The sequence below is a fragment of the Dermatophagoides farinae genome, chromosome 1, assembly GCF_024713945.1.
Source record: "Dermatophagoides farinae isolate YC_2012a chromosome 1, ASM2471394v1, whole genome shotgun sequence".
NCBI lineage: Eukaryota > Metazoa > Arthropoda > Arachnida > Sarcoptiformes > Pyroglyphidae > Dermatophagoides > Dermatophagoides farinae.
The window spans coordinates 8424610-8443940 of record NC_134677.1 but is presented as its reverse complement, the minus strand read 5'-3'; the positions used below and the strand labels follow the sequence as shown (position 1 = coordinate 8443940).

Below are 19331 nucleotides of genomic sequence, written 5' to 3'. Positions count from 1 at the left end.
TTTTGTATGCGTTGACAAAAAAGAATTTTTTCGAATCATCATTTTTACACGTGTGTTTTATTTATTTTTTTCAAAAAAAAAAAAAAAAAAAAAAAATTAAAATCCATCGATCGATAATAATGATCAATAAATCGGAATTCAATTTTAATGTTGAAAAATTTCTTGACAATTTTACAAATATCGATGAAATTGTACAACATTTTGATGAAAAAATTCGTAAATATCGAAAAGAAATTGATGAAGATCCACGACGATCATCATTCGATCATGAATTGAAAACTAAATGTCAACAATTGACGGAGAAAATCACCAGAACCAGAACGTTGCGTAAAGAATTGGAATCCTTTTTGGATTGTGATGAAATTAAACAATTGTTAGAATATCATAAAATCTGTCAACAACAACAAATTGTATTCGATCAAATTCAATTGTTGGATGATTTTCAAAATCGTTTTGATAAAATACAAAACTTGTTGGACAATAGTAAAGAATTGGCCAATAATTGTGAATACAACAAAGCCCATGGAAGTATCGTTGAATCCATCGATTTATATGACAAGCTTGTTAAAGATGGTGAAAATTTATTCGAAAAATTACCATCACCATTCAATTATCGTCAAAAAGAAATTATTGAAAAATCGCTAAAAAAATTAAACACTAAAATCATATCGACCAAAGAAGAACTATTGTATGATATGATACAATTGTTTAAACGGAATTTACATTTTGAAAATGATCAAGAACAAGATTCAAATGTTGATAATAGGATTTTTCATTTCGAATTCATTCAATCAATGTCATTGGAACAATATGAATCCTTTATTGATTGTATACTCGAAGAACGATATGATTTTCTTCTATATTTCAAGAATATTTTCGATCAACTAAACAATCATTTCACGAGAAAAATTCTTGAAAATAATAAAAAAGCAATCAGTACCTCGGATGGAATTCATTTAATCGATGGTGATTGTGATAATTCGAATGATGTGATTGAAAATCTAGAAAAATTTATCGAAATCATTTTAAATCAATTCACAATGGATAATCAATTGAAACAAAGTAAAATTTTCAAAAAATTTATCGGTCAATTATGGTCTGAACAGCTATTCAAATGTGTTATTGATTATTATTTTGAAACTCAACTGCCAAAATGTGAATCAGAATTGGCCAATTTTTTGGAATTACTACAACAAGGTAGCCGTTTAGAGAAGAAATTACAATCATACGATATGATTGACGATGAAGAATCGGAAACATTACGAATATATCGTGAAAATATCAAGAATCATTTTTCCACAAAATTATGTCAAGATTTTATCATAAGAATGAAACGATTATTGAAAAAACCAATGGAAACTATTTCATCGAAAAAATTATTGCAATCATTATCATTGGAAGAAAAATCAAAATTTTCCGATTGTCTAATTAGTGATTATATGCTATCAGTGAAACAATTATTCGAGGTATGTGTTTTTTTCAATATTCGAATATTGTATTAACACATTTTTTGTTTAAAATTCAGGAGATGTCAGCACTGTTGTCAAATAGTTCAAAAAATTTATCATTATTATTATCGGAAACAATCTATTTGACTTGTGAATTATTCATTGCTATAGCACCATATAGATATCGTGAATTGATTGAACAGGATGCAAAAGAAAATGCTATATTCCATAATAATTGTCTCATGTTTGGTCATCTAATGGAATGTATGGCATTGACACATAAACCATATTTAGATTCATTATTTGAATTATTGCCCAGCATACGTAATGTTGGATCACAAATATTTTTGAATCAAATGCGATATCAGGAACGTACATTATATCGTTATATAAATAATGAAACATTCATACAATCATTACAGGAGATTGTCAATGAAACACCACGCACTGATCTACGTATTAGTTCACAATCACATTTTGAATTTCGTGAATGTTTAAATAATTGTTTGAAACATTTAAATTGTTTACAAAATTCATTTTCAACAGTGTTATCGATGAAAATTTATAACAAAATAATGTCAACATTATTGCAAACATTGATGAATCAATTTATTGAAACAATTTTATCAATGAATGATATTAGTTCATTAGGATCATCACATCTTTATAATGAAATTGATTATTTTTGTAAAGAATTGAAATTATTTTTAATCGATTCAGAAGATGTTATATTTAAATGGATGAAATTGAATGAAATTAATTTTCTACTCAAGGTAAGCAGCATTTTTTTTTCTCTCGTTCACTAGACTGATAAAATTTGATATTTTCTCTTTCTCTTTCTCTTTTTAATTTCCAAATATGTTTTTTTTTATTCGTCTAAAATCTTGTTATGGGTCTATGTCCAACATGACATAACAACGACGACGACGACAACGATATAATAAAATAGTCTTCATTACTGGAAATACTAAATCGATGGGCCGATGGCCATGGATTATTGGCTACATATCTTAAACCGGATGAAGTCAGACATATGATTCGTGCATTATTCCAGAACAATGAAAGACGTGCAAAAGTTTTGGCAAAAATTAAATAGCAAAAAAAAAATCAACAACAAAACCAACAACTACGACAACGTAATGTGAGTGTTGAATCAGTAAAAAAAAAACTTTACAAATATTTTTTTTTTGTTTTTGTATATTATATTATTATAAATTATAAACAATATCTAATATTGCCAATTAATTTATTTTTCATTGATTTTGATATAATAATAATAATAATAATCGTAATAGCAAATTTCGAATAAAATGAAATTTTTCTTTTTTTCCATCTATCGTATAATGATAATAATAACAGACACACATCACATCATACACACAAGTAGTATATATGGACAAACGATAAAATGATCAAATGAACTATGAATGAAAATGGAAAAAAAATAACAACAACAACAACAACGACGACGACTAAAGCAATAATCGAGAGTGATTAATGCTTTGATGTCGATTCATGTGTTTGTGTGTGTTTGGGTTTGGGTTTGTTGCTGCTTTTGCTTTAGCTTTAGCTGCTGCTGCTGCTGTTTATAAAAAGTCCTGGTATATATTATTTACCGAGAAAAAAAAACTTTCTCTCTCTCTCTCAGCAGCAGCAACACAATGATTGGATGAATATGTGAAAAAGAGAGATGGAGATGAATGAATGAATGAAAACATGAAAATTGTTCTTGTTTCTCTCTTTCTGTGTGTGTGTGTTTGTATATATATGATTTTAGGAGCTTTTGTAGTATGAAAAAAATGGTTTTTTTTTTGGTTCTTTTGATCTGTGATTCTTGTGTGTGTGTGTGTGTGATATATAATGACGATGATGCATGCATGTATGTATTTTGGTGTGTTTGTGTGCCAGGCAAAAAAAAAAGAAAAAGTAAAATGTAAAGTGTAAAGAAAACGAGAAAAAAAAACTTTTATTTTTTATTTTTATTTTATTTCAGCCAATATGAACTTGTCTGTATTTATTATTATTGTTGATGATTATGAAAGTTTTTTTCTTTTCTTTTTTTTTATCAAAATGCAACGACGGCGACGATGCAAACATCATGCTCCATCATCATCATCATTCAATAATTAAAAAAAAAGAAAATTTTTTAATTTAATTTTAAAAAATTTTGATTCAATTTTTTTTCTGTTTTGTTTTTGTTTGTCTCAATAAAAATTCTTGCATGAAATTTGTTATTTTTTTTCTTTTTTTTTTTTGATATTCGTTTGGCTAGTAATTTTTATTTCATTGTCGTTTGTGTTTGTTGTTGTATATATATATATAAAAAAAAACATGAAATAAAATGTTATTATATTGTGTGTCGGCTACACAATAATAATAAAACATAGCATAGTCTGACGGCTGGTTTAGCTTGTATATATATGGTTTGATTCTCTTCATATTTTTTTTTCTCGCGTAGCGAAAATAAAACGTCGGCTTTGAAGCGGCTGGCTAGGAAAATAAATGTGGGGAACCCAGCATTCACACACACACACACAGCATGATTATAGACAGAGAGAGAGAGAGAGAGAAAATTGGTCTAAAAGTGTCCATTTTTTTTTTTTAAATATCTGTGTGTGTGTATCGTATCGCATATCGGCCATTTCAATTTGAAATAAACCATATGAATACACACACACACACACACAAAACCAAACCAATATGTGAATTAGATTAGTCGCGCGCGAGTTTTTTTTTAGTGGAAAAAAAATATGACCATATCTGTCATTTTATTTCTCATTCGGTTATTTTTTTCCTGGTTGATCATTTTTTTTTCTTTTTTGTTCATCGTTGTTGATGATGTTTATTGTTTATTTCCAATTGTTAATTAATTAGTATTTTTTTTTTATCGGCAATTGATACAATCTATCCAATTGATTGATTGATTGCTACATATAAAAAACGGTAACCATAGGATCGTTTTTGTTTTTTTTCGTTTAGCAATAAAATAATAAATTAGATGAGTTAATTGAAAATTTTCAATAAAAATTCCAATATTTTAGGATTTTTTTTGTGTGTGCATCAATTTTTGTTCCACAAATTGTGAATATTTTCTTCTTTTTGTCTTTGTTCCATAATATTGTATTGTTCCATGATGATGATGATGATGATGAAACGAATATTGTTCCGTTTCTGTTTTTTTTTTCTTTTCCAGTTGTCAACAGTCATCATCATCATTGTGTATATGTTTGAAAAGCAATATATATTTTTTTTTTTTTTGACAAACGAACAAACGAAAAAAAAACAATAATGATAACAACAACAACAACAATGACAGCGTAGCAAATAATAATAATAATAAAAAAAAATGAAATGAAACAAGAAATCTCGACTAAATCTCTGCAAATGTTGGCAAACAACAACAAAAACAACAACGACGACAATCGACGAAAAAGAAATTATTACATTTCTCTCTCTCTCACTTTAGAATTTAGGAATTTCCAGAATTTTTTTTTTCATCATTTTTTTGAAAATTTACACGGTAAAAGTTTTTTTTTCTCCATTCAAAATGGACAAAGTGAAAAAAATACTTTCATTGTATTTAAATTTCATTCACTGGTGGTGGTGGTGGTGGTGAAAAAGTTTTCATTTTGTTTTTTTTTCTCATCATTGTCATCATCATAATTCAAGAATTTTTTTTTTGTATGATCAGAATTGCTTTGTGGATAGTCATGTTGGAATGTGGAATTTATTATTCCGTTTTTTTTTGGGGGGGGAGGAGGCAGGGGCACTAACTTTTGGAAAAAAATTCTATTCAAATTGAAAAATTTGATTCCTTAGTTTTTTTTTATTCGCTGGAAATAATTTAATTAGGAAAAATTTTTGTCTTTTCTAAATTAATCACTTTATTACCGAACAAACAAACAAACAAAAAAAAAATCAAATGACTTATTGATTGATTGATTTATTGTCAATATTTTTCCAATCATTTCCGTCAATGATGAATACCATTATTACAGTATCAAATTACATTGTTTCCGTTTCCGTATGAAACATATGAATTCATTTATTTATTTCTACAAATTATGATTGCTGAATATTCTGATATTTTGTTGAAAAAAAAAAAATTTTTTTTTCACTAAAAATAATGGAAAAAAAAATATCGGCACGTGTTTTGATTTTCAACTAAAAAATACATCACATATCATCTTTCTTTTCATGAATGAATTGAATTTTGGATTTTTGTTTTGTTTTTTTTTTGAAAAATCACATCGCGTTTTTTTTTCGTCCCATCATTATCATCATCATTTCGTTATAATGGTGAATATAGTATAGAGATATAAATGATTTTTTTTCCACTACCATTTTGTGTTTGATGATGATTTTTTTTTTTTTTGGAAAAAATAATAATTGTGAATGAATAAAAAAAAAAAGAAAAAAGGAGGTGCTGCTGATTGAGGAGGATGAAAATGATACGTAATAGTAGTAGTAGTAGTATTAGTTATTGTTACACATTTTATCATCATTATAATATATATAACGTTGTAACAATAAGACATGGAGAGGGTGCGGTATGCACATATACACACACAATAAGCGGATACAAAACAATTACAATATTGCTTTGTATTCTTATATATTAATAAATATAAAAAAAAGAAGAGAAAAAATGCAATAATCTCCCCCTCTCTCTCTCTCTGTCTATTTGTGATATAAAAATACAAGTTTTGATTATATGAACGAAAAAAAAAAATATATTAATACCATTAACCATTACTACTACTACTACTACTACTACAACCAAATAAAACTTTTTCAAAACATATTTTTTTTTTTTTTTGAAACAACCTCCTCCTCTTCCTCATCCTCATTTGTTCATTTATACATACATTCATAGATAAATAAATGATTGAGGAGGATGAATATATCTATTTCCCTTCTTTTTTTTTTTTTTTTTTTTTAGTTCGTTCGTTTACGTATATATATTCTCTCTCTCTCTCTCTCTTGCACACCCTCAAAACTCATGAATGAAGAAGTCATATCATGCAATGTGCAATTCCATTCCAAACACACACACACACACACATACACACACAAAAAAAAGTGTTCAATTTCATTCCATCCAATTCATTCAGTCTGTTAGTAATAATCATTTCGTTTGGATGTACAATTTTCATTGTGTGTGGAATCTTTAATTTTTTTTTCCTGCAAAATCGAAAAATTATTTCGTGTATGATGACGGATTTTTTTTTGTCCATATCTCTCGTGTTCAATTTTGTGTTCAATGTTGTTGTGTATTATTTTTTTTATTATTAAAATACGAAAATAAAATTATTTGACGTGTGCGCACACGCATTACAATCGTATTTTATTTATCCATCATTCATTCAATATTTAATATTATATTCGTGTTTAATGTGAATATAAAAAATTTAAATTTTTTTTTTTAAATTTGTTGAAAAACAACAACAATCCAATTATATAATTCGAATCAACAACACTAACGCACGCAAGAAAAAAAAAGAAAAAAAATGTTTAAACAACAGGATATATATGGTGGTGGTTATATATAATCTGATATCATTATCATTATTTCATCTTATAAATCGATCATTCCTCGCCAGAAAAAAAACAAACAAAACAAGAAGAAGGTAATTTTTGATTCATTTTTTTTTAAAAATTTCGAATGTGAATTTTTTTTTTTCGTTTATGAAAATCATCATCATTGATGAATGAATTTTTTCATTGAATCTCTGTGTATTTTTCGAACGTTTTTTTTCTGGTCAATTTTCGAATGTTTATTTATCACACACACACACACACAGAAATATTTCATTATTTATTTGACATGTATTTCTCTCCATATTTCTCTAACCTGAAAAGAGAAAAATATTGAATTTCTTAATTTTCTCAACATTCAAATGATAGCAAAAAAAAAAATTCCATTCTTTGTGCTTTTTGTCTAAAATTTTGTGTAAAATGATCCAATTTTTTTTCTCGCCAGCAAAAAAAAATAAATAAATGTTGCCACTTTGTGTGTGGCTACAACATCAAACAAAAATGTACATTTTTTTCCCTGTAAAATCCAATTCTTTTGATTGAATTTTATATATCACAATTAGTTTTTTTGGGTTTTTTTTTCGTATCAATTTATTCATTACAATTGGCTTTATCTCAATACACACACACACAGAGCATATATTTATTCAGTGCTGGTCTCTCTCTCTCTCTCTCTCGTATACACATTGTCCAATGGTAACAAACACACACGCAAATTCACCTTCTCTACTCTGGATATTATAAAATTTTTTTTTCCTTTTGTTCCTTTTTTTCAACAACAACAGCAGCAACAACAACAACAAAACTGAAAAATCTATTGATGAAAAATAAAAAAAAACTATAAAAAAATACGTTATTTTTTCCTGTATAAAAAAAAATCATCATCATTATTATTATTATCATTTGCAATGATCGTCATGATGATGATGATGATCATCATCATCATCACGAGTCTATGCATTTTTTTTTTTTTTTTTTTTTTTGATATATAATATTTTTGTTGGCATGATGATGTTGTTGTTGTTGTTGTTGTTGTCGATGTTGATTATGATGATGATGATTATGATGATCATGATGGTTCATGGACACATTTATTTCATTCAAACTTTATTTTACATTGCACTATGAATGACTTTACTGACTGATATATTCAAAATATATAAAAATAAAAATCCTGTATTCAAAAAAAAAAAAAATATGTTATGATTAAATTCTTATGACGATATATTCTCGACTTGTAGAAATTGTTGTTGTTGATCATGATTCTTGACAATGATTTTCATTTTGTATTTTATTTACCCAATGAATGAATGAATGAATGAAATGTTTAATTTTGTTATTTTCTGTTTTTTTTTCTTGGAAAAAAAGAAAATTCCAAAAATTATTATCTAATGGTAATGATTACTTGTTGTTGTGGTCGTCGCTGTTGTTGTTTTTTTTTGAAAAATTGACTATTAAAAAAAATCAATTAGTAAAAAAAAACGTAAAATTTTATCGATTAATATTGGATAATTGATTTTGTATTTTCAATTTATCGTCATCATATTACACACGTATTTTTTTTTTCTTCTTTCTGTCTGTGTTTGTGTGTGTTGTGTGTGATTTTCAATTTTATCATATCAACTGAAAATCATCATCATCATCCATTATCTTTTATTATATATGTAGCAGACAATATTTTCTTTCTCTGATTTTAATCTTCAAAAAAAAAAAAAAAAAAATGAACACACTAATATGGCATTTCTCATGATGATTTTTTTTGTTCTTTCTTTCTTCTGGTTCTTCGTTGTTGTTGTTGTCGTTATTTCACACATTATAAAAAACAACAACAACAACAACAACATTGACAATTCTCTCTGTCTCTTATATTCAATTCCATATTATTTCAATTTATATTCGTTTGGTGTGTGTGTGTTTGTGTCTGCACTTTTTATCGTTTCAAAATTCTGCCCATTCTTATTATTCGAACAGAAAATAAAATGGACAAAAGTCTCTTTCCTCTGACTCACTTACTCACTCTGTGTGTGTGTGTGTGTGTGTGTGTATGTGTTAATGATGATTATTATTATTGTACTGCCGTTGTTGTTGTTGTTGTTGATATGTTTTATGTATGTAGAAATAGAGAGAGAAAGAGAGAGAGTTTTCTCATATATGAAATGTTTGTATATGTGTGTGTGTGAGTATGATGATTGTCATTTTTTTTCTATTTATTATAATAGGACTCTGATGTGATCATTTAATACCTGTGATTTTTTTTTATTTTTATTTTTGTTCTAAATTGATTAAATCTAATTGATTTTTTTCTTCCATACTTTGATGAATCGAATTCGGTTTCAATTTATCCTCCATTAATTTATCCAATCTATCAAATCAATCGATAGCGATCGGATCCTATATTTTTTCAATATATTATTATTATTATTATTCCAATTTGGTTAATATTCATTAGTCAAATTGTATGTTTGTTTTGTTTTGTATTTTTTTTCATCTGATTATTAATTGATATTTTTTTTTTGGTATCATTATTATCGCCGTACACAAAATGTATTATTACATTGTTTTGTTTTTTATTCATTTTTTTCCCTATATCTCTGTCACTGTTCTATATATTCCTTATATTGTATCTGTTTTTATATATATAGTAAAAATAAAACCTTTGCGTTTGTTATACTTCTAGGACAAAAATAGACAATAATATATGTATATATCCATAAATCCAATTGTAATAATAATGATGATAATAAACAGTAACAATAATAATACACATACAATAAGCAATTTATAATGGTTAAAAAACCGAGAGAGTGAGAGAGAGAAAAACGAAAAAAATGCCATTTATCTTCACTGGTAATCATCATCATCATCGACATCATGTTTGTGTCTTTTTTTTCGCTTACTTTTCGTGTGTGTAAGTGTGTTAGGTTGTGTCATCAGTATTTCTATTCGAAATTTTTTTTTTTTTTTAGTAGTTGAGATACATATTTATTACCAGAAAATAAAAATCGAATCGAATTTTTTTTTTTTGCTGGCTTGAAAAATAACACATTTCCTCTTTTGATTTTCAAAGGAGAAAAAAAATTTTTTTTTTCTGGTTAAAAATCAAATGGACAAAATACGCGTATCGTTTACTAACTGATTGATTAAATGAAATTTGTTTTTCGTAATATGATTATTATCATTTGTTGTTGTTGTTGTTGTTTTTGTGATAAGATTCTGTGATCTGTTGTTGTTGTTGTTGTTGTGGTTGATTTCATCATCATTTTGATTACACAAACATTTTGTGTGTTTGTGTGTTCTAGTTTTTTTTCATATTTTTTTTTTAATTTGAAAAATTATTATCATCATTTTTTTTCTAATATCAATCCACAGGTAAATGGAGAAGAAGAAGAAGAAAAAAAAACAGGGACAATGTATGAAATGAATCATTTTACCTTTTTCATTATTATTATCATTATTGTCAATTTTGAACATTGAATAAAATAAATAAATATAAAGTTTATATGCTGTGTGTTTGAATAAAAATGATGATGATGATGATGATGATGATGTTTGGTATTATGTGACAGCCACAATAACAACAACAACGACAACAACAACAACAAACTATCATCATCTAAATGATGATGATGATGATGATAATGGTAGTGGTGATGGTGGTGGTGGTGGTGGTGCGTAGCCATCATCAATGTGAAATATAAAAAAAAACAGCTTGATCTTTTATTTCATGATGATTTTATTATGTTGTGTTATTACGAAACGAAATAGTGAATGAAATGAATGAATGTAAGTGAATGAGTGAGAGAGAGATAGAGTGCATCGAACCACACACATAATATATACGTTTCAAACGGTTAAAATGTTGGTGGATATCTCTCCATGTGTCTCTGTTTTTTTTTTGGGGGGGGGGGGAGGAGGATATATACATTGATAATCATCTTTTTTTTTCTTTTCGGGTCCGTTTTTTCATTTTTTTCATTTTTTTTTTTTTTTGAATTTGATTGAATTTTTATTTTTGTTTTTTTTTCGTGTAACGTTTGCCAGATTGAAATTAAATTATTTTTCAAATTCAAATTTTTTTTTTTACATTTGTCTTGAATTTTTTTTTCATTTTTATTTATCGAATATTTATTTATCGATATGCAGGTTTAACATTAATTCTGTCTTTGCTCTACAATTTTTTTTTTTTTTTTTTTTTTGGTTTTGTTTTTTCCAATTTTTTTAAGTGATTGTTTTTTTCTCATATTCAAACAACAGCAACAGCAATAATATTTACGAAAAAAATTTTCTCATTTTTTTTCATTGAAAGAAAAAAAAGAGAAAAAAAAATGACCCGATTTAACAATGAATTGTCAACGACAACGTCTTCGACGACAACCACAACAACAACAGCCACAGCCACAGCAACAAAAGGCAAGACAACTTGTTCTACTGCTAATTTTTCATCATCATCATCATCATCATCATCATCACCATTAATGGTCGATATCGATAATAATGAAAAAAAACCAATGGTGAAACTAATTGGCCAACCATGTGGTCATCATGGTTCATATACATTTTATAAAGCATTCAGTTATCGTTATCGTTCTGATGATCAACATGAACGTGTTCTTATGTTGGGTGAATTTTTTTTCATACGTATATCACCATCGGATGATCCTTGTATTGGTGAATTACAATTAGTTTGGGATGATCATCAAAATGATCAACAATTATCATCAACCCGGTTATATTTTCTACCGGAACAAACACCGGATGGCCGTTTATCACATCATGGACAGGTAAATATAAATTTTTCAGTTGAAAAAAAAATTTTTTTTTCGTTCAAAAATATTGACATATTTTTCTGTTTTATTTGGAACAAAACAAAAAACAAAAATTTAGCACGAAGTAATGGCTGCAAATGATAAAGTTATATTGAAATTAACCGATCTTGTTACATGGATAACACATGATGTGGATTGGATTGCCGGTTCACCATACAAATGGAAGCCATCGATACAACAACAACAACAGCAACATGATAATGAACCATCAACAAAAACCAAACAAATATTATCACCATTAGCTTTTATTCATAATCAAAATGTGATACAACGTACAAATGAATCATCACCATTTCTAACATTACAACGTTATATATCAAGTTCATGTAAAATAATTTTCAATAAACGAAATATGAATATTAATGAATATAATATCGATACAAAATCATCATCATCATCATCATTCAACAACAACAATAATAATCATCATCAATGGAATCAATTAAAAAATGGTGATGATAATAATAATTTTCGTTCATTTCAATCAAGTCGTGTTGATTTTACTGATATAATTCCGCTAAAATTAAGTAAGTAGTATTTTTCTATTTTTGGTTTATTATTTACCAAAAAGATTGTCATGTCAAATTCATTTTTTTTGTTGTTGTCATAGTCATAGTAACCTTAAGGATGATGATTTTTTATTTTCTTTCTTTTTTTTTGATTTTCGATTTGATTTGAATCGAAATTTTCGTTGTTGTCGTTGTTGTTGATCAGTTTGATAGATGGGAATAGATTTAAAAAAAAAAATTTTTTCCAAAAATATTTTTACAGTACACACACACACACACACACACAGTGGATATAGATAGATAGAATCTGACAGATTTGACATGTTTATCTTGATTTGGCCATCATCATTAATGTAAAATGTGATGAATTTCGTTTTGTTTTGTTTTAAATCTTAAATTTTTTTCATTTTTTTTCATTTTTGCTTTATTCAATATCTACATAGATGATGATATCAATTTTGAGCATCGAAATCAATCAAAATTCAATCAATCGAAATAATTACAACATAATTATTGATTTGTCTATAGAAAGACAATTATTATGTGTATGGATGTTTATAAAAGTGTAGTGGTAGGTTTGAAAAATTGAAAAATAGCCGATTTAAGCAGAAATATATAAAATTGGATTGTAAAAAACACACACACACACACACAGATAGATCGATCATCGATATATACTTTTATCATCATCATATATGAAATGAAATAAAAAAAAACACACATAGACATTTGTTCGGATTTTTTTTTTCTTTTCTTTTTCTTTTGTTTTGTTTTGCTTCTATCTATCAATGTTTCGTTTAGCGTTTTTATGCTTTCAACCATTTTTTTCCCTTCTTTTTTTTGGGTTTGGTTCGTTGTACTTATTGTATTGAATAGTTTTATTCGGTTTTTTTTGGTTGATTGTATTTTCGTGTGTGTGTGTGTGTGTGTGTAGCCTAAGCACATTGAACATTTTGTTGTTATTGTATATACACTCTCGACTGACGATCTCACTTCTCTTTCTCTCATCGTCATCGTTTTTATTTCGTTTTGGTGAATTTTTATTTTTCACAGAGAGAGAGAGAGAGAGAGAGAGAGAACGCGCTAGCTATAGAGAATAGTATAGTTGAATATATTTCAATGAAAGACAGAGAGAGAGAGATATACAGTGAATCGAAATGAAGATTTTTCGTAGAGAGAGAGAGAAAGATGTATGAACATAATATATACATACAGAAAACATTGCCAGTGAGAGGATGATGATGATGAAAAAAAAAAATAAAATGAAAAAAAAAGAAAATTGGGAGAAATATAAATAAGAACAAGGGTCTTGAATATTAGTGGTGGTGGTGGTTGTTGTTGTATTATCAAGTTGAATCAAGTCCTTACACAGAGAAATCCATATCAAAAAAAAAGAAAAAAAAAATTCTGTCTCTTTTCCATCCGCCAACAAAAAAAAAACATCTTTATGAATTGACAATGTTGAAAACAAAGGAAAAAAATCCAACTAACTAACTAATCAAAAAAAAAAAAAAAAAAACAGAAAAATAGTTTTGATTTTGATTTTTAGTGTTTTTTTTGCATTTGGATGAATAATTTTGTTTTGTGTTTCTCCCCAGTTACCTATCAAATTTTATTATTTTTTGTTTTTTGGTATTGGTAATAATAAATATTGTTATTACTATTATTCTGATAATGGAAAATCAATCGTTTTCCAATAAATCTCAATATTTCATTTTAACAAGGCATATTTCCGATTTTTGTTTTTTTTTCATTTTTGTTTTGTATATAAATCCTAGAAATGTTATATATTCCATTTCTGTTTTTTTTTTCGTTGTTGTTTTGTGTGTGTGTGTGTGTGTGTGTGTTATATATGGTGGCTATATAGTCGATGATGATGATGATGATTGTAATATATAAGAATGGAAATATGCCATTTCCGTTGCCTTGGATTGTGTTGTATTGTATTTTCGTTTTTTTTTTGTTTTGTTTTATTTGACGCTTTCTATATATGTATATAATGCATTCAGATTCAAAATTTTTATTTATAATTTGATCATGATCATGATGATATGATTGAATTGATTTAAAATGAATGAATGATAAAATAACGATAATAATTTTTTTTTGAAAAAAACATTGCTATTTAGAGAATGAGAATTTACATTTAAACTTTTCTGGCTAAAAAAAAAATCATCAAATAGTTTATAACAGCAGCAGAAGCAGAAAAGAAATGAACCGAATTATTATTATTTACACACACACACACACACCGTATATAAATGACACTTTCATTATTAATAACTCAGATTTTTATTAGATTTTTTATGATTTTTTTTTTTGTTCGTTGAAATGATGATTTTTAAATGTTTTTTTTTATATAATACCAAAAATACCAAGCAGCCTATTTCTTATTTTTGTGTGTGTGTGTATATTGAATACAGTGGAGCACAGAATGACAATGTGTGACAATTATTATTCATCATTGTCGTCGTCTTCGTTATTATAATTTATGATTTTCTTTGTTTTATTCATTACAACGACAATCATCATCATATATATAGATAGATTTAGGTTCGGTATTTCTATATATTTTTTTTTTTATTACTGATGATAATTTCGAATACACCATAGACACATACACACACACACAGACTATAGGTCAGATAATGAGGAAAAAAAGAAAAATGAAAAAAAAAGAAAGAAGAAATTTTCTATATATAACACATGTGTATTTGTATATTTTGTATATGTTGGTTATGTGTAATAATAATTGACATAACTCGAATTGAGATTTTTCATTCTACTGCTTTGATTATCATCATATAATGAAACTATTGGATATTTTTGTAAATGATAATTGATTGATTGATTTTGTTTTGTTCCGAAAAAATTTTTTGCCGTTTTTCTATTTTCTTTTTGTTTGTCTGTTCATCATCATTTTTTTTGTCTTTGACAATTAAATTAAACTTATCATTATTTTTCATTTTAATACTTAGAAGCAAATGAACATCAAAATGATCTTTCAACAGTGGTGGTATTATCATATAATCGTTATTGTCGTTATCGTAATCTATTGAAACGTATAGAAGGCAAAGAAGAGGAATTGTTTGGCCACTATATTGTACAGAATTTATTAACCGAATTGGGCATTCCACAACAACGAAATAAATGTGTTCATATACTATTCTGTCGTGATACATTCAATAATGAAGCTTTATTGAATAATGATCTCAATTGTGACCATCTAGGTAAATTATTAGGATTTTTTTTATCAATATTAATTCGTTTGCTTTTTTAAAAAAAAAAATAATAAATTTTTCTTTTCCTTTCCATTATTTATATTATATAGCTCCTAAATTCAAAGGTCGTCCAAAGAAACGTAAACACAAAATTGTTCAACGACCATCATCACCTGAATCGATTAGCAGTTCAGAAGAAAATGGACAACGATCATTTCTACCAAGACGTACTAGACGTACAACGGCTGCTTCGACATCTACTACATCGATCAATGATCAACCAATTTCAATCAATGATAATCACGAACACAATCATCAACATCATCATCATCATAACCATCGTCCATCATCATCATCATCATCGAAGAAAAGGAAAAAAGAATCGACAACAACAACAAACGACAAAATCGACAACAAAATTTAACAAAAATCCTGAAAAATCACCTTTAAACAAAGACGATGATGAAAATGGTGATGATTTGTGTGAATTGAAAAAAACAAACAGCTACAACAACCAAAACAACAACAACAACAACCACAGCAGACGAAATACCACCGGTAAAGAAAATAATAAAATGGCTGCGAATAGAAATTCAACAACAAATATTATTGATAACAAAAACAATTTTCTACGAGAATTGAATAAATTCATGGCCAAACGTAATACACCAATACAACGTGTACCTAATATGGGCTTTAAGAAAAGTAAGTATGAACCATATCGATAATAATGATCAAAATTTGATCTTCTTTCCATTCGTTAATTGAATTTTTCTTTGTTTGTTCGTTATTTAATCCTCTTTATTTTGTTTTTTTTTTGTTTACTTAATAACAATTATTATAGTTGATCTATACCTCTTTTTTACACAAGCACAAAAATATGGTGGATATGAAAAGATAACTAAACAACGTTTATGGAAAAAACTTTATGATGATCTTGGTGGTGATAAACGTAGCACCAGTGCTGCAACATGTACACGTAGACATTATGAAAAATTATTATTACCGTTTGAACGGCAATTGAATGGCCTTCCCGATTATCATCATTTATCGAAACAACGTAAACAGTGCAATTCATTAAAAAACGATAACGATAAACAGAATGATGATTCGAAAGAATCGGGTGATGATGATGACGATGATGATGGTGACGATTTTGATGATAACGACGACGACGACGATGATGATGATGAAAGAATTGAAGATGAATTTAGTGAATCAAATGAAAGTTCAAAAAGCAATAATAAAGATACGAATACGAATAATAATAATAATAATAATGAAAATTCAGAATCTCAAATTTCTCAAACTAAAGAAGAAGAAGAAGAAGATGAATCATTATCAAACAATGATAAAATGGATGTCGATGATAATGATGATGACAAATGTCCAATGATGATTAGCACCGTTGTCAATGAAAATGATGATGAAATGATTATTTTGAAGAAAAATAATCATCATCATCATAAATCATTCATATTGAGAGAAGAAAATCGAATTAAATTAAGTGAACCTGAACATGAAAAATGTGAAATCAATTTGAATCGATCCAATAATAATAATTCTTTGTTAATTGCAAATAAGAATAAAACTACTACCGCTACTATTGTTGAATCGGTTGAAGAAAAAGAAAAAGAGAAAGAGAAAGAAGAACAAATGAAAATTATAAAAATTACAAATGTTTCAATGGAAAGAAAAAAATCAAAAGAAATTGTAAAAGTATATCATGATATTGGATCCACCAAACAGAATGATAATAATAATAATAATGACGATGATGATGATGGAATTCAAATTCAAAGAATCAAGAATGATCGAGTGATATTTGAAAATGATAATAATAATAATAATAATAACAACAAAAGAATTAAATTGAATGCTATTTCGATTACTGGTGATGATGATGATGATGATGAAGAAGAAGATAAATGTATAGTGATGAAAATGATACCATCAATCATTAATGATAAAAATACTGCTATCACTACTGCTGCTACTACAACAAATGCTGTTAATCGTCCATTTACATTAAATACAATCAAATTACCAATGAATCCGAATAATTCATCAACAAAAGTAATGTTATCATATGTTAATTCACATGCAAAAATGACTGCATTGGTACATCCAACACAACGTAAATCATCGAATAATAATAATAATAATAATGTTGCTGAAAATCATTTGATCATTGATAATGGTGATATTTATGATTTCAAAGAATCTGGAGAAAATATTGACAACGATAATAGAGATGATAAATTTCAATCAATGAAAAATGTTGATGATAAAATAGCCGATAATGATGATGTTGATGTTGGTGAAACAATGAAAACAGAAACGGAAAAGACATCACCATTACATTCAATTTCGAATATAATTACTACCGTATCCGAAAAAGATGATGACAACAATAAAATCAATGAAACGAAGAAATGTCAAAGAAATAATTTACCACCGACAAATAATCATAATATATTGAAAAATATGTTTTGTTTACCAAAACCACTTGAAAATCCAAAATTATCCTCATTAATACAAGCCGAAAAGAATCATATACAATTATCGTTGGATAATAAGAATCATAAACATATGGAACCATTACCAGCACATCGTAATAATAATCCGCCAAAAATTACTGCTGCCCCTATCGCCAATACAATGAATGACGAAATATTGGATTTATCGATGAAACAATGTTGCCAAAACAACAACAATAATCGAATGCTTTCACCAATAGCTTTGATCAAAGAATCAACAAAATCAAATCGATCAAACGAATCTTCAGGTATTTTATTGGATCTAAGAGCTAAAAATAAAACAATCACTCGCAATAATAATAATGATCATAAATCATCGACAATTCATCTTGTAACGACACCAATGTTGCCTCCACCGTCATCGATGCAACATTCAACGACAGAATTTCAACAAAATTCACAAATTCGTATTCAAAATGATGGACGAAGAATTTCTAAAAATAATCATTCTATTGACGTAAGACAATCATATAGTAAAATCAATCAGCCATCAATTATTAATCATGAACCTAATCATACAAAACGTATTTCACATAAATCCAAAAAAACAAATCGACAACAACAACAATCAAAGTTGATGAATTCTTCTTCTATTCGTCCATCATTGTTTAATAATAATGTCCCATCGATATCGGAATATAATCCTCAATTGCCATCATTTATTGAATCTCATCATTGGCCCAATTGGACTGGAACCACTACCAATGTTCCATTTGCCTTAAGATCAATGTTTCCATTGTATGCAAATACAAATCTTTCGATGCCATCTCCTTCTAATGCTACTACTATAATACCTCATTCAATTAACAATCCAACTTATCATCAACAGCAACAACAATTTCAGAATTTCTCAAATGTTTTACCTCAACACAATTTTCCAACACCACCACCAGCACCAGCACCACCAACACAACCATCGCCAACAACATCTATGATAAATCCATCATCATCTGTACTTGACATTGGATCATCATCATCATCATCATCACCTAATTCAACAATAACAACAACAGCTAAACAATTATTGGAAGCTTATAATAATAATAATCAATTTCTACAATTTCTTAGTAATGGTGGTGGAAATAATATAAATAATGCATATGCCAATCTAGCAAATTTATTTGCTTCTACTAATTCGATATCGAAATAATAATACAAAATAATAAATAAATAATAATTTGCAATCACATTCAATCAATAATTTTGGTGTAATTAATTAATTCATGTAAATCTCAACAATTTGACTTGT

General features: G+C 27.3%; 3 protein-coding genes across 5 annotated transcripts; all 3 read left to right on the top strand.

Moving 5' to 3' along the window:
• Zw10 (Zeste-white 10 kinetochore protein) lies at positions 1–11427 on the top strand. 3 transcript variants are annotated; one of them, XM_075735201.1, is made up of 4 exons: positions 3–1466; positions 1526–2221; positions 2398–2589; positions 11293–11427. In XM_075735201.1, exons 1-3 carry the CDS (start codon positions 120–122, stop codon positions 2542–2544), a joined length of 2190 nt encoding a protein of 729 aa, XP_075591316.1. In that variant the 5' UTR covers positions 3–119; the 3' UTR covers positions 2545–2589; positions 11293–11427. The 3 variants fall into 3 exon arrangements, with proteins under 3 accessions (XP_046911509.2, XP_075591316.1, XP_075591315.1); XM_075735200.1 differs by having other exon boundaries at positions 11241–11328; XM_047055553.2 differs by lacking the exon at positions 11293–11427 and having other exon boundaries at positions 1–1466; positions 2398–2744.
• A 67-nt stretch (positions 11428–11494) lies between these two features.
• Positions 11495–15601, top strand: LOC124491902 (AT-rich interactive domain-containing protein 5B-like). The gene is made up of 3 exons (XM_075735488.1): positions 11495–11767; positions 11871–11958; positions 15300–15601. Exons 1-3 carry the CDS (start codon positions 11495–11497, stop codon positions 15599–15601), a joined length of 663 nt encoding a protein of 220 aa, XP_075591603.1.
• Positions 15602–15848: 247 nt separating this feature from the next.
• LOC124491898 (uncharacterized) lies at positions 15849–19272 on the top strand. Its single transcript, XM_075735199.1, has 2 exons — positions 15849–16247; positions 16387–19272. The coding sequence occupies exons 1-2, from the start codon at positions 16118–16120 to the stop codon at positions 19230–19232; spliced, it is 2976 nt and encodes a 991-aa protein (XP_075591314.1). The 5' UTR covers positions 15849–16117; the 3' UTR covers positions 19233–19272.
• The last annotated feature ends 59 nt before the right edge of the window (positions 19273–19331 follow it).

Bases quoted from the DNA above. Each gene is read 5' to 3' on its own strand.
- Zw10 (XM_075735201.1), top strand. From the start codon at position 120: ATGATCAATAAATCGGAATTCAATTTTAATGTTGAAAAATTTCTTGAC. The intron at 1,467-1,525 runs GTATGTGTTTTT...TTTAAAATTCAG, and splicing joins CAGTGAAACAATTATTCGAG to GAGATGTCAGCACTGTTGTC. The intron at 2,222-2,397 runs GTAAGCAGCATT...ATAATAAAATAG, and splicing joins AAATTAATTTTCTACTCAAG to TCTTCATTACTGGAAATACT.
- LOC124491902 (XM_075735488.1), top strand. From the start codon at position 11,495: ATGGTGAAACTAATTGGCCAACCATGTGGTCATCATGGTTCATATACA. The intron at 11,768-11,870 runs GTAAATATAAAT...ACAAAAATTTAG, and splicing joins GTTTATCACATCATGGACAG to CACGAAGTAATGGCTGCAAA. The intron at 11,959-15,299 runs GTTCACCATACA...TTTAATACTTAG, and splicing joins TGATGTGGATTGGATTGCCG to AAGCAAATGAACATCAAAAT.
- LOC124491898 (XM_075735199.1), top strand. From the start codon at position 16,118: ATGGCTGCGAATAGAAATTCAACAACAAATATTATTGATAACAAAAAC. The intron at 16,248-16,386 runs GTAAGTATGAAC...CAATTATTATAG, and splicing joins TAATATGGGCTTTAAGAAAA to TTGATCTATACCTCTTTTTT.